The sequence below is a fragment of the Nothobranchius furzeri genome, chromosome 7, assembly GCF_043380555.1.
Source record: "Nothobranchius furzeri strain GRZ-AD chromosome 7, NfurGRZ-RIMD1, whole genome shotgun sequence".
NCBI lineage: Eukaryota > Metazoa > Chordata > Actinopteri > Cyprinodontiformes > Nothobranchiidae > Nothobranchius > Nothobranchius furzeri.
Window position 1 is genome coordinate 27439521 of NC_091747.1, and position 14585 is coordinate 27454105.

Consider the following 14585-nt stretch of genomic DNA (forward strand, 5'->3'; position numbering starts at 1 on the left):
AGGGATTTGTTAGTTCTCCTAAAGAAGGGTTTAATCAGCAAAAATGGTTGGACTGTGTCTTCAGGAGCTCTCAAAAACTGAACCAGCCCACATGTTGGATTGTGCCAGGACCACAGTGGGTTTTCAGATGGATCACTTCTTCAAACCGGCACCATTCCAATCTTAAAACCACTCGATTGGTAGGCCAGAGTGGTAAAGACCCTTTTATTTAAAGCTAAATTTACCAAAATCTGTTTTGCTTTCTTCTTTTTCAACTTGAATTTCTAATTATCTTTTATTTGTTTGATGATATTTATGATCATTTAATAATTTCATGACTGTTTTTTCTGATTTTAATGAATGTTATGATATTTGCTGTTTTGCTGTTTAAGATTTTTATGATTTGTTTTGTTTTGTTGATCTCTGTGAAGCTTTAGAAATAAAACGTACTTACCAAGGGCGTCAGTTTGTTTTCAGAATTGCTGGGGACAATAACCATACACTTGAGTGGGGTTTAAAAATTGCTGGGGACAATAAAGTAGGCTAGCACAGGGGTCGGCAATCCGCAGCTCTGGAGCCGCATGCGGCTCTTCCATCCATCTGATGCAACTCTCTGTGCTTGTAAAATAATAAATGGATATTTAAATAAAATGCTTTATATTTTACTGCATTAATTTTACACCTGTATGCCAATTCTAAATGTAGATTGTCTGCGTAAACCTGAACAGGTCCAACCCGGTCTGCGGTGGTTGACCGGTCACGCTTGTGCGTAATCATATGGGCACTTTATGAGCTGAAGAGGATGTGAGATTCTGGGCTTCTCCTCAGACGGCTCCTGGATGTGTCGCCACATTGGAGCCAGGAACAAGCACTATTCAGCCAAAGTTTCATAATCAGGGAACATTTTCTAAGTGACAAGTCTTTCTGAGAGACAGGGTTTGGAAAATACTTGCTTCAGTGGGAGGAATCTTCCCGCATGCGCACTGCATGGTTCTCTGCGTGGCTCTGAGGTTAATCAAGTTTAATTGTTTCTCGTTGCAACAATCTTCACAGGAAGGCAAAACAGTTAAACGGCAGGTTACATATCTTTCCATTTGACTGTTTATTTTGACAGATGAACTCAAGGATGTTGCTTGGTTTGAAAAAATTACCCCGACGCACACGGATGCTCATGGATGAGCTGACATTTTAATCGTTAACGCACACGCGGAGGTAAAATATTCCCATCAGAACATCAGAGCTCTTTATACTGGACACTGTGTTCAGCGCGGCTCGGAGCGCCCCCGGTGGACAGTGAGCTGAAGATCTGAGGTTCCAGCGCAGTGCAGAACCACGCGCATGCGATGATTTCCTCCCACTGAAGCGTTCTGGAAACCCGGTCTCTCTGAGGGATGTGTCACTTGGAAAATGTTCTTTTTATGAAATTATGAAACTTTGGCTGAACAGCGCTTGTTCCCGTCTAGTTCCGCATGAAGCGTAGAGACATTTGATCACGCACAAAGTTTATGTGGAGCAGAAGCGGTCGGGCCACGGCAGATGAAACGTTCCTAGCCTACATGAAGTGAAACTGTTTAATTGTAACATTAATACGTTACTGGACACGCTGGTCTGGTTGGTTAGACCAGTGTTTGAAGTGGAAAACACACACACACCAATTAAAATATAAAATAATGTTGATAGCGTGGACTAGAAGACAGGTGATGGTTTATGTATTTAAATGATGATCAGGCTGCTGTAAAATGTAATCTCCATCCACATCCAGACACAATTATCCTCTATTCTTTCTCTAGTTGCTCCGCTCTTGTCTGGGCTGATCAGCTGATGGTGCGCGCGCGCCTAACTAGCGGCTGATGCACATTTTACGCATTTGGAGAGGTGGACTGGATGCTGTGCGTTTACTGGAAGATGGTCCACTTAACGCACGGGTGTAGACTACATATTAATGACAAATGAATGAAAATTAAATTGTGAGTTTTTACTTCATATTTTAGTAATAAAAATGACGGGGGAACACATTTATGACATCTTTTTAAACGAAATTTTCAAGCGCGACCTGCCTGCTTCACTTAAGTCACTGCTTATTAAGGTCTGTCCAAAATTACCGTGGGAAACGGGTAATAATGGTTCTTTGATGGGAACAGGGTGCCGACCCCTGGATAAGATCTGAGCTGGTAAAACAAAAATCCTCATCAGCAGGCGTTTTTGAAAGTGGGGGGGACACAGCTGCCAATCACAAATTTTGCCGGGGACATGTCCCCGGCGTCCCCGGTTAAAATAACGCCTATGGTACTTACTAAATAAACTTTTCACCTTTTCTCTGTGTGTGGGTGTGTGCTTCAGCAGCTCGATTATCTGACAGACGGGATGCGACTGAAACTGAAATGAAATTGATGAGTGGGACTCTTCACTGACCAAGCCGCTGAGAAATCTACCAGTGCTCCTGTTAGCTACTTCAGTGCTGGTATGTGTGTAGCAAAAACTCTTTTACTGGGGATCACTGGCCCCTAGCAGCATTCTGGCTGGCCAGTCACAGCTCTGTATTGGGGTTTCAAACCAATAGAAAAGAGCTATCAGCTTTGTTGGCCAATCAAGGCACTCTATTGGTTTGGTGGGCGGGATGATGCGACAGAGTGGAACAAGATGGCGACAGCTCGTTTGAAACGGCTTTTACATCAATTCTGGACTATTTGGACTTGAGCTTTGTTAGAATCAGGAGCAGATGGATGTATTTGAGTCCCTTTTTTTAGAAAAGAGGATGTATTTTCACCTTCTTCAACAGTGGACCGCCTTGTTGATCGACATCCATTGCTGTGAGTACGTCATGTTGTTCGTTGTCTAGTAGCATGCAGAGATCGTTTGAAAGACAACGGTAGAACCCGCCCCATGACCGAGAGCCAGACTGAATAAATATATTATGGCTTGCCGGGCTGATTTTAGATAGCAATATTATTCTTACTAGTTATCACTGAAATTAAAGGTATCAGCAGCTATTGTGTTACTAATATAAATTATTTTCACATGCTAACTACTGCAGAAGTAGGAATTAAGTTAGAAAAATCTCAGATCCTTAAAAATCTAATAGGAGGCTGTTTTAACATTTATTAGGCAGACTGGATATTCTATCCATCAATCCATTTTCGGCTGCTAATCCGGAGTCAGGCTGTGGGGGCAGCAGCCTAAGCAGAAAGCCCAGACTTCCCTCTTCCCAGCCACTTGAGCCAGCTCCTCCGGGGGAATTCCAAGGAGTTCCCTGGCCAGCCAAGAGACACATTTGTCCAGCATGTCCTGTGTCTTTCTTTAGGTCTCCTTCCTTCCTTTGGGTGTGCCCAAAAAAACCTCACCAGGGAGGCGTCCAGGAGGCATCCTAACTATGGCGCTTAAACATTAACGTCCGTTCGGTCCCTTCCGGACCTGGAATTTGGTTTCACACACAGGTCAGATTTGTGATTTTGGTTCCAAGGCGACTCTTTATTTCAGACCTCCTCCCCAGTGGTCAGACGGGGACCGAGGCGACACTACGGACTGATTGGCCGGCTGAAATTACGCCTACCGCCTCTGATCTGCAAGAAGAATGAGTCAGTGGGGGGTTTCCCGCATGTGTGATTTATTTTCATGCTGTTGAGTGAATTTCTGTCTGTAGCACGGAGCTGCCGATCCAGAGCTGCTGTTAAGTGGGAACGGGAGAAGAGAATAGCTGTGTGTGTGTGTGTGTGTGTCCTCTGCATCGGAGCTCTTGTCCCGGCAAGCAGGGGAGAAATCATTAATAAAATATTGTGGTTCAGAATCTCCAAAAGCAACACAGTTCATGCCTGCCTTTGTTTATCTTATAATGGAGGACACCGCGGACTTTCCCCTGCGTATTAAACTCCGCCCACAGGCTTGGGAATTTCCGCATTCCTGAGTTGCTCCGCAGATTTATATGTGAACACTACACTGCCCGTTCGCCATCCAGCCCGACCAAACCCCAACTGTGCTGACGTTAATGTGTAAGCGCCACCAGATGCCCGAGCCAACCCAACTGGCTCCTCTCAATGTGGAGGAGCAGCAGGTCTACTCCGAACCCCTCCCGGATGACCGAGCTTCTCACCCTATTTCTAAGGGAGAGCCCAGCCACCCTGTGGAGAAAACTAATTTCAGCCGCTTGTATCCGCGATCTCGTTATTTCGGTCACTACCCAAAGCTCGTGACCATAGGTGAGGGTAGGAACGTAGATCCACCGGTAGATCGAGAGTCCCATTTTGTCCCGCTCTCCACACCTTCATCTCCTCACGCTTAGACTAAGGCAACTCTCTTTTACGTGTCTGAGCAGAACCTCCCTGAACCATCTACAGGTGGTTCAGAATGCCTGTGCTCAGCTTCTGACCAAGTCCTTCAAACACACCAAATATTTGACTAAATATTCATTTAAAATGAATGAAAATTAAAGGGTATTAAATGTCTATGTATTATTTTAGAAATAAAATTGATGAAAAAAATAAATCATGACCATTTTTTTAGACTCTGTCGATCAAAATGTCTAGAACGACCTCTGGTGCCAACAGTAGTTTTTTCTCATATATGGTGCCTACTGTTGCACTGGAAGATGTAAAATAGGATGATACAGGCCCTTTAAAGCTCAAGTTTAGAAGTGATAACAGTAATCTGGGTTTGGTGGCATAATACTTACAGAAAGGATGCTCTGCAACAATAGTCTCAGACTCCGTTGGCTTGCTGACTCCAAACATGTTCTCAGCAGACACCCTGAATGTGTACTGCATGTATTTGGTAAGGTGACTGACGTGGAGAGATGTACGCTTCACACTGGAGTTGATGAGCTGCCAGGCTGTGGAACCGGACTCACGCTTCTCCACAATGTAATTTGTGATGTCAGTACCACCATCATCCTCAGGTGGCTGCCAGTTAACAACACAGGACTCGGAGGTGATTGATGAGATTTCAATGGGTCCAGCTGGGGGACTGGGTCTGCCTGTGACGTTAACTTCAATAGCAAATGTCTTGGCTCCGGTGACATTCTCTAGAGTCAAGTAATATTTTCCTCCATCTCCTCTCATGGCCTCCTTGACAGAGATGCTGGCTCTGTCCTTTGTCACTTTGATGGTGACTCTATCTGAGTTTTTAAGCCTCATTTCCTCCAGCTTCCAGCTGACTTTGGGGGTAGGTCTACCACTGATAGGGACATCGATAGTGAAAGTACTGCCAGATCTGCACGTGATGAGCTGGTTGGGTATCTCACTAAGGTCAGCAGCAGGTTCAATGTGAGGCTCTTTGACTAGCACAGAAGCCAGGGTTTCCTTTGGCTTGCTGTAGCCAGATTCATTTTTAGCCTTCACACGGAAGTCATACTCATCACCCTTGTTGAGTTTTTCTGCTACATAGGTAAGGTTCTTGGTGTTTCCAATCACAACCCATTTGTCTCCACCTTTTGGCCTAGCCTCAATAACGTAACACTGAATGCGACTGCCACCATCATGCTCTGGCTTCAGCCAGCCCATTGAAACAGAGTTGTCTGTAGTATCGAGGATGTCCAGTCTTTTAGGGGATGCTGGTTCTGCAGTGGCGATGACAGGCTCGTTAAGCTCAAAGGTCTCGCCCACACCATGCTGGTTTTCAGCCGAGACTCTGAAGAAGTAAGGCACTCCCTCCAGCAGGTCCTGGATCCTGAGGATACACTGTGTGCATTTACCACCAGATTGCTGCCAAGTGCGACGGCTAGCTTCACGCCTCTCAACCACATAGTGATGAATTTGCGCTCCTCCATCACTAACAGGTGGCTCCCAAACAAGTGTAACTGATCCTCTGCAGACTTCTTTGACAGCAACAGCCTGCGGGGGTCCAGGAGTGTCCATTACTTTGACCACAAACGTAACAGCCTGACTACCGCTGAAATTCTCCAGGTTAACAGTGTATTTGCCTGTGTCATATCTTGAGCAGTTTTCAATACTTAAAGAGCTGTAGCCGTCAGTAGTAACAACCTCTGACATTACACCAAGCTCTCCATCCTCCTTCACCCAGGTGGCAGTGGGAATGGGCTTTCCCCTGAAGTGGATGGCCAAGCACACAGAACCACCAGCCTTGACAATGTGAGTCTGTTTAAAGGTGGCATCAATATCCACCTGTGGTGGTGTTAATTTGTCAACAGCCTGTGCTGCTTCTGGAATCTCTTTGTCTTCACCTCTTCCCACATGATTGACAGCTGCAACACGGAACTTGTACTGTGCTCCTGTCTGCAGACCTGTCACCATGTAACGTGTTTCAGTAACAAGCTCCTCATTTATTCTTTTCCACTCAGTTTCTTCTACCTTTACCATCTCAATAATGTAGCCGAGAACCTCCATGCCTCCATCATCCACAGGCTTGGTCCATTCCAAGCTAATGGATGTGTTTGTAGTGTCTGAGACAAGGACCACAGATGGAGCACATGGAATATCTTTAGGCTCAGTAGCCTTGATTGGCAAAGAGATGTTGCTTGGAGCACCAACACCAGCGTCGTTTACACCCATGACACGAAACTCATACTCCATATCTTCTGTGAGACCAGTCACTTTGTGAGCACATTCAATGATGGGCTTTTTGGTAATGACCTTGTAGAAATGAACAGTTTTCTTCTCTCGTTTCTCTACAGTGTAATACTTGATTTGGTTTCCTCCATCAGAAGTTGGAGGAGTCCAGGACAGGGTGATGCTTTCTCCTGTTACCTCAGTGGCGTCAGGAGTTCCTGGAGCATCAGGAGTTGCTGGGGAAAATTTAGACAGTTTACTGTAACTGATAAATGACATAATCAAAATCACAATATTGTTGAAATATCTATTATTTAAATAAAAGAGGTACACTCTTTACACTCACTGTATTGCATCTGTGCAATAATGGGGCTCGATTCGACAGGTCTGCCAACTCCAAACTTGTTAACTGCAGATACCCTGAACTGATACTCATTGGTCGGCATGAGCTTAGTAGCATTAAAAGTGCACTCTTTACATTCATCAGTCACTAAAGCCCATGAGATCTTGGCCGTCTCTCGTTTCTCAATTATGTAGTGTGAAATCTCAGAGCAGCCATCATTCTCTGGTGGGTTCCATGACAGAGTACACTTTCCTTCTGAGATATTACTGAAGGTAATGGGTCCTACTGGTTCCCCAGGTGTATCTGCAACACGTGTGTGAGAATGACAGTGGATTTGTTAGATATATTCTATACAAAATAGTTACCTATAACAGTTATTTTGTGTATACAACCAAACTAAATCAAAAAGACATAAATTTCTAAGTCATGTACCTTGAACTTGGACAAGGATGCTCTCCTTCTTGGATCCAGATCCATTGGTAGCTTCTACAGTGTAGAGGCCACGATGTGTGCGATCAGCATCTCTGACAAACAAAGTGCTGGATCCAGGAACGTTGACAATGTCCATGATCTTTCTGGTAATCTCCATGCCATCTCTAAACCAGACAACCTTTGGAACTGGGCGTCCTGTAATGGCCACCTCCAGCCTGATGTTGTCACCTGCCTTTACCGTCAAACCTTCAAAGTATTCTGGGCCAAACTCAATATGTGGAGGGGCTGTTATAAGAAAAAGAGCATTACAGTAAACAGCACTGCCAGATAAGAACCTTACTACTTATCAGTCAGTTCTGAGGTGTACAATACTTTTTTGTCATTGGTTACTCACCATTTTCACTTCTGACTATGATTAAGCCAGAGGAGTTGGATGGGGGACTAACAACACCAATAGCATTTCTAGCAATGACTCTGAACTCGTAGCGTTCATTTGTTGCCAACCCTGTGACAGTGTACTGACAGTCATGTACATCAGTCAGGTTGGCCTTGAACCAGCGACCATGTCCTTGTCTTTTCTCAATGCTGTAGCTGGTAATTTTGCTACCACCATCACGTTTTGGTGCATCCCATTTCAGTGCCACTGAATCACTGGTTACATCAGTGTAGTCGGGTTGGCCAGGGGGATCTGAGAGACATCATATTTTAGTTAGATTTTAAAACAAATGCACTGAACACATGCTTAGAAAATGTGAAATGTTAGTAAGGTTACAAGGGAACAATCAAATGTAGTTATCAGAACTAGCACCCACCAACAGGACTGACAGCCATTGTTGACTTGCTCTCATCACTCATTCGACTGAAGCCAGCATCATTCTGAGCATAGACTCTGAAGGAGTACTCAAGGCCTTCGATGAGTTCCAAAATCCTGTAATCTGTTTCTTTAATCAGTATTGTGTTCACTTTCTGCCACATGATGCTGTTCTTTTCCTTTTTCTCCACATGGTATCCCTGAATGGGGGTTCCTCCATCATAGATGGGTTTCTCCCACTGGATTGTCATGCCATCATTGGTGACATTGTACACAACAGGCTTGCCTGGTGGGCCGGGAGGCCTGAATTGGTGCTTAGCAATAACCATTTGAGAGATCAGAGGTTCACTGACACCATATCTATTTTCAGCACAAACTCTAAATTGATATTGAACACCCTTAATCAAGTTGGGAATCCTGAACTGAGTACCCTCCACACTAGAGCATGCCATCTTCCAGACAGACTGAGAGGTATCTCGTTTCTCCACGGTGTAGCAGGTGATATCTCCACCACCATCGTCATTAGGTTCATCCCAGGAGATCATGATGCTCTCAGCTCTTATCTCATCCAAGCGGATGGGTCCAACTGGCCTTGAGGGTGGTCCAAGGGTGATGACATTTATATGGAAAGATTTTCTGTTTACCTTGTTGTCAAGGGTCAGGGTGTATTTCCCTTCATTATCCTTCTTTGTGTTCTTGATCATTAAAGTGGCTTTCTTTTCAGTTGTCTTAAAGCGCAACTGGTCACTCTCTTTCAGGGGAAGGCTGTCCTTCAACCACAAAACTGAAGGTCTGGGCTTTCCTCTGTAAGGAAGCTCAATGTGGACATTATGACCCAAACGGACACTTATGGTACCATCTGGGTAATCTCCAAGGTCTGCCTCAGGAGTAATAATATAGTCAATGACCTTTATAGGTCCAGCCTCAACAAAGTCACCTTGTCCTTTCTCATTCCTTGCTGCAACTCTAAAAAACACTTCAGTGTGCTCCTTGAGTTTCTTGACCTCAAACTCTAACTGCCTACTAACTCCTCCCAGTGACCACTCCTCACCCTTGAGTTTCTTCTCAATTATGTAATCAGAAATGATGCTGCCACCATCATAATCAGGCTTCAGCCACTGTAGAGTGATAGAGGTCTTAGATGAATCTTTCATTGATACTTCCTTGACTGGTCCTGGAGTCTCTGTGGCCTTCACAGGATCTGCAGTGTCACAAGGATCACCAATTCCATTCTCATTCTCAGCCAAAACACGGAAGAAAAAGGATGTCTTCTCTGAGAGATCTTCAATAGTGTATGTAGTATCAGTGCATTTGTTTGTCACTGCAGAGTATGATCTTTTAGCAGAATCTCTCTTCTCCACAATGTAATTTGTGATCTCAGCACCTCCATCTAGAAGTGGAGGGTCCCAGCAGAGAGTGACTTTTCCTCGAGTCACATTCTTCAGAAGCAGGTTCCTGCACTGGGCTGGGGTATCCTGGACTTTTACTGACAGAGTCAGGATCTTAGGTTCTCCCACACCGTTCTCTATCTTGATTGTGTACTTTCCAGTATCAAGCCTAGTTACTTCCCGCAAAACAAGCACTGTGGTTGTCTCTGAATGGTGGAATTCATATTTGGGATTGCCATCGATACATTCTTCTCCTTTGCTCCAGGAAGCAGTGGGAGCAGGTCTGCCCTTCAGAGGAACAGTCAGTTCCACATCTTTGCCAGCCTTCACGATGTAGTGAGTTCTCATGGCAACGTCAGGGTCGATTTGAGCTTCCTCTGTGAACAACACACATATACAATGTGAGGACATTTTATAGTGCTTCATTTAATCTATACAGAGGTTCAGCAGTATACAATCAATACATTTCAGTAAATTACCTAGAATATCTTTGGCCTGAACTGGATCACTCATCTCCAAAGGCTCCCCACGACCAGCACAATTTACAGCAGAGACTCTAAAAAGGTAGTTTGTATCTGGCTTTAGATTGTGAACTGTGTACTCTGTTGTCTTGACTTCTCCCTTGGAAGTAACCATGACCCATTCTTTTTCTCCTTCAGCAAGCTTCTCCACCATATAGCTGTTGACCTCACTACCTCCATTCCATTCTGGCTTGGACCAACCCAAGGTGATGGATGTCCTGGTGGAGTCCACAACCTTCAGCTTACAAGGCTCATCTGGTGGATCTGTGAATATATATAATTAGTTAGAATGTGGTATACAATCAATTGATCAACCAATCTGGATGCAGTGGAGTAAACATCTCCTCTGACCGCAGCTGGGACTCACTGCTCCAGCCGTGACAATATGAGGACAGACTGCTGTGAGAAGCACACAGCAGCCTCAGTGAGAGAGTAGGAAGCTGTGTGCTTCACATCAGTCTCCAAAATCAACACTGCCCTTTACTAACTTAAGGAGGACACCACAAATTTTCCCACTCATCTTTTGCCCTGCCCATGTGCTCGGAGACATCCATGTTATGGAGAAGGTTGTGTGAACAAAACCTGGCAGCACGAGGGCTGGCCTATGCCACCAAGACAGGACTGAGCAAGGCCAAATGAATGTGTAAATGCCATTATTCAAGCAGTCAAAAGCACCCACAATGGATGAACAGGATGCTAGGTAAGCTTTGATTTTCACTGCACAGAACAGCTCAAAGCAAGTTGGTCACATTGCCGCATTTGTTAGGCAATCATAACCATGGTCTGACAACACATTGTGAACAATTACAAAGATAAGCAGAGCAGTCATCAATAAATCCAGCAGACAGGGATAGTGTGCCAAACACAACTGCCCCATCTTGTCTTAGTATTAATTCATTTTTGAATGTTGGTTGACTTACCAACTGGGTCAGCAGCTCTATAGAAGTCTGATGCGTCAGAGAATGGCCCCTCACCAGCTTTGTTAATTGCACAGACCCGATATTGGTACTCATTTCCTTCTGTCAGGTGATATACCATCTGTTTGGTGTGGCTAACAGGGTCTTTATACACTCGGATCCAACGCAAACTCTTTTTATCTCGTCTTTCCATGTAGTAGCCAGTCACTGGGCTACCACCATCTACTCCTGGCTTATCCCATTCTACCAACATGGTGGACTTGGTGATGGTATTAACTTCTGGAGTATGAGGCTGACCAGGCGTTACTTATGAAAAAGACAACAGATTTGGAAAGTAAATTATTCTGATAATGGCAATCAGTCCACATTAAACTTTGAGTAATGAAAAAACAGAATTATAAATAACAAGTTACTCTACAGAGCAAAACTTACCAAAGGCATTCTTAGCAATGACTGGCTCAGACTCTAGTGGCTCTCCAATTCCAAACTTGTTAACACCCCTGACTCGAAACACATACTCGTTTCCACGCACCAGCTTTCCAACTGAGATGTGTGTTTGCTCGTGCCTATCTGAAATAGTTGACCACACAACTCTACTGGTTTCACGCCTCTCAACAATATAGTGGGTTACTTTAGAACCTCCCTGGTCCTTCTCAGGTACAGGTTCCCAGCTGAAGACAATCTTGTCTGCTGTAATGGAGTTAAAATTAATGAGGCCCACTGGGGGTCCAGGTTTATCTAAGAGAAGAACAGAAAACAAAGAGAGCATAAACATCAAAAATACCTTTGAATCCAATTCTGATGAAAGTAATAATTTAATAAATTATCCAAATTAAGATGGGTTAAATTTTTGAAGTACCAAGTATTTCCATCCTGATAGTGGCAGATGCTGATCCCAGAACATTTTTTATCTTGATTTCATATGATCCTGTGTCAAAACGAGTTGCATCCTTGACAAGAACAGCAGAAGAGTCAGTTGTGCTTTCAACAGACACTGTGGAAGATGTTATGAGCTCTAATCCATCCTTGAGCCACTCAATAGTTGGAAGGGGCTTGGCAGTTAGTCCCACTTTGAGTTTGACTGAAGCTCCAGCCTTGTACTGAACCACATCAAGATACTCAGGAGGAAGATCAATGGCTGGGGCTCCTGTGGGACACAATCATTTAATGTACAAAATGCAACAACGAATACAGTACAGGGAACACTCAAAAACTGAGAATCCGGAGCAAAATTCAATTTATGTCAGTAACTCAACTTAAAAGGGGAATCTAATCTATGCCAGACTCATTAACATGCTAAGCCATATATTTATTATAATAGTGATGATTGTGGCTTACAGCTGAGGAACACCCCACATTCAAAATCTCAGACAATCAGAATATTTTGAAAAGGTTCCTTATCCTAGACTCAAAGTGCCACACTCTAATCAGCTGTTTAACGCAGAACACCTGCAGAGGACTCCCGAGCTATTAGTGGTCTCTAAGTCTGAGCTGGATTACTGACATTATTGGACCTTTGCACCATATCCTCATTTTTTTTTAGCTTCACCAGTACAAGTAAAGCTGACATGAATCTATGGATAGAACCTAGCAACTCACCACATGCATCAGCGCAGGTGACTGGGCCAGCAATGAGAGATGGACCACTGACAGACCCAACTGCGTTCTTGGTGTACACTCTGAACTCATAGGATTCATCTTGGCTTAGTCCTGAAACTGTAAAACCCAACTCAATGATGTTTGAAAAGTTGGCCTTCACCCATCTGCCATTGGGAGCTTCTCTCCTCTCCACGCTGTAGCCAGTTATCTTACTGCCTCCATCATATGGAGGTCGCTGCCAGACCAGACTGACAGAGTTCTTGGTGACTTCAGTAATACGAACATTCGCTGGAGGTTCTGTGAGATTGAGGGAAAAATTCAGTTAAAAAAGACTTAGTTTTAAAAGTGCCTCTTAAAATGTATATTTCTTTTGAAATTCTTTTTTTTGTTACTGAGAAACAAGCAAATGGAAATGAACCTGTTCAATGTTAAAACCTTTGACTTTACCGAGTGTGTTTACTAAAGTTTAAAAACTTTTTAAGACCCAGATGTCTTGCGTCAGACACCAAGTCAAATATTCACACAATGTCTGGAAAACTGAAGCTGAAAAACAAAAACTTACCACAGGCATCAATAGCAAGCACCTCTTCGGAGGTCTTGCTCAATTTTCCAATACCAGCTGCATTCTCTGCTGCCACCTTAAATTCATAAATGAGGCCAGGGCAGATGTTTGTGACACGCCGCTGGTTTCCAGGGATGGCTGTTTTGTTGACCTTCTGCCAGAGGATGCTGCTCCTCTCTTTCATTTGGAGGTGATATCCAATGACAGCACTTCCACCGTCACTTACTGGCTCATTCCAGCAAACTGTCAGACTCTCCCTTGAAATGAAGCTGATCCATGGTGTGGATGGAGGACCTGGGATAGCTATGAAACACAATTTTCATATAGGTGTAGTTAGGAATAATCAGTTACAACTAAAGTTGGAATGAGGAAATAAGTTAAGTAACGAAATGAGACATGACTTACTGTATGGAAGCTTAATCATGACTGGCTTGCTGTCAATGTGGTTGCTAACTCCATAACGATTCACAGCTTTAATTCTGAATTGATACTCTTCACCCTTGGTAAGCTTATTAACCTTAATAGCACTTCTAGCAATGTTAGTTGACACGTCTGCCCAGGCTGGAGTACTTGTTTCTCGTTTTTGAACAATGTAATTGGTAACAGGACTGCCACCATCATATTCAGGAGGATCCCATTTTAGACACACTGTGGTCTCTCCAACCTCTCCAATCTCAACTGGCCCAACTGGAGGTCCAGGTCTGTCCATCACAATGAAGATAATGAAGATCTTGGTGGTACCTCCGGCATTTGAGGCAGTTATTTCATATTTTCCAGCATCACTTGCAATGCTTTCATTTAGGGTGATGATTAAGCTGTCTGGAGTAACTTCTGACAGAAACCTTTTGGATCCTTTGATGGCAACATTGTTTTTGGATATAGTCACTTTTGGTGTAGGTTTGCCAGTGAGAGGAATCTCAAAGGTCAGATCAGATCCTGCTTTCACAAAAACTGTATTCTTGGGATAGTTCCTCAAGTCAAACTCAGGGGCCTCTGTAGAAAAATTAAAACGTGAACGTGATGAACAAAACAATACATTCAAAAACTAGTTCCACTGTCAACAATGACAACAAACATGTCTTATTAAATAATAATTGAAATCCATTCAAACCATACATCTTATTTAAACAACATTCCAAATGAATACAAAAAAAGATGATAAGCATTTTGTTTAAAAACTAGAAACAGTACCTTGTATTTCCTTGACAAGAACCGGAACAATCATTTCTTTGGGTTCACCAAGTCCAGCGTGGTTCTCAGCACGGACCCTGAAGAAGTACTCAGCTCCTTCTCTTAGGCTCTTGATAGTGTGTGTCATGGTCCTCACAGTTGTACACTTTACCCATTTGGTCTGTCCTTTCTCCAGGGCATCAATGAGGTAACCAGTGACTCTGCTTCCACCATCATATTCTGGTCTTGTCCAGGCAATGGTAACACTGTCTTTGGTAACATTTGCTACTCCAAGTTTCATAGGTGAACTTGGTACCTCTGTAAGATACAGGGACACACTTTATGTATTACTTTTATGAAACAAGG

The 14585-nt window shown here is 43.7% G+C and overlaps 1 protein-coding gene across 3 annotated transcripts in view; it reads right to left on the reverse strand.

Annotated features, from left to right (window-relative positions):
* Positions 1 to 14585, reverse strand: part of ttn.1 (titin, tandem duplicate 1) — a 191048-nt gene that overhangs the window by 17249 nt on the left and 159214 nt on the right. For all 3 annotated transcript variants that reach the window (XM_070552981.1, XM_070552980.1, XM_070552979.1), the window contains 13 exons: positions 14241 to 14537; positions 13455 to 14042; positions 13050 to 13352; positions 12488 to 12784; positions 11748 to 12035; positions 11321 to 11626; positions 10892 to 11194; positions 9930 to 10235; positions 8064 to 9827; positions 7646 to 7939; positions 7252 to 7536; positions 6823 to 7122; positions 4646 to 6712 (listed from right to left, as the gene is read on the reverse strand). In XM_070552981.1, coding sequence (XP_070409082.1) covers positions 4646 to 6712; positions 6823 to 7122; positions 7252 to 7536; positions 7646 to 7939; positions 8064 to 9827; positions 9930 to 10235; positions 10892 to 11194; positions 11321 to 11626; positions 11748 to 12035; positions 12488 to 12784; positions 13050 to 13352; positions 13455 to 14042; positions 14241 to 14537 — 7398 coding nt within the window. The remainder of the gene's footprint in view (positions 1 to 4645; positions 6713 to 6822; positions 7123 to 7251; positions 7537 to 7645; positions 7940 to 8063; positions 9828 to 9929; positions 10236 to 10891; positions 11195 to 11320; positions 11627 to 11747; positions 12036 to 12487; positions 12785 to 13049; positions 13353 to 13454; positions 14043 to 14240; positions 14538 to 14585) is intronic.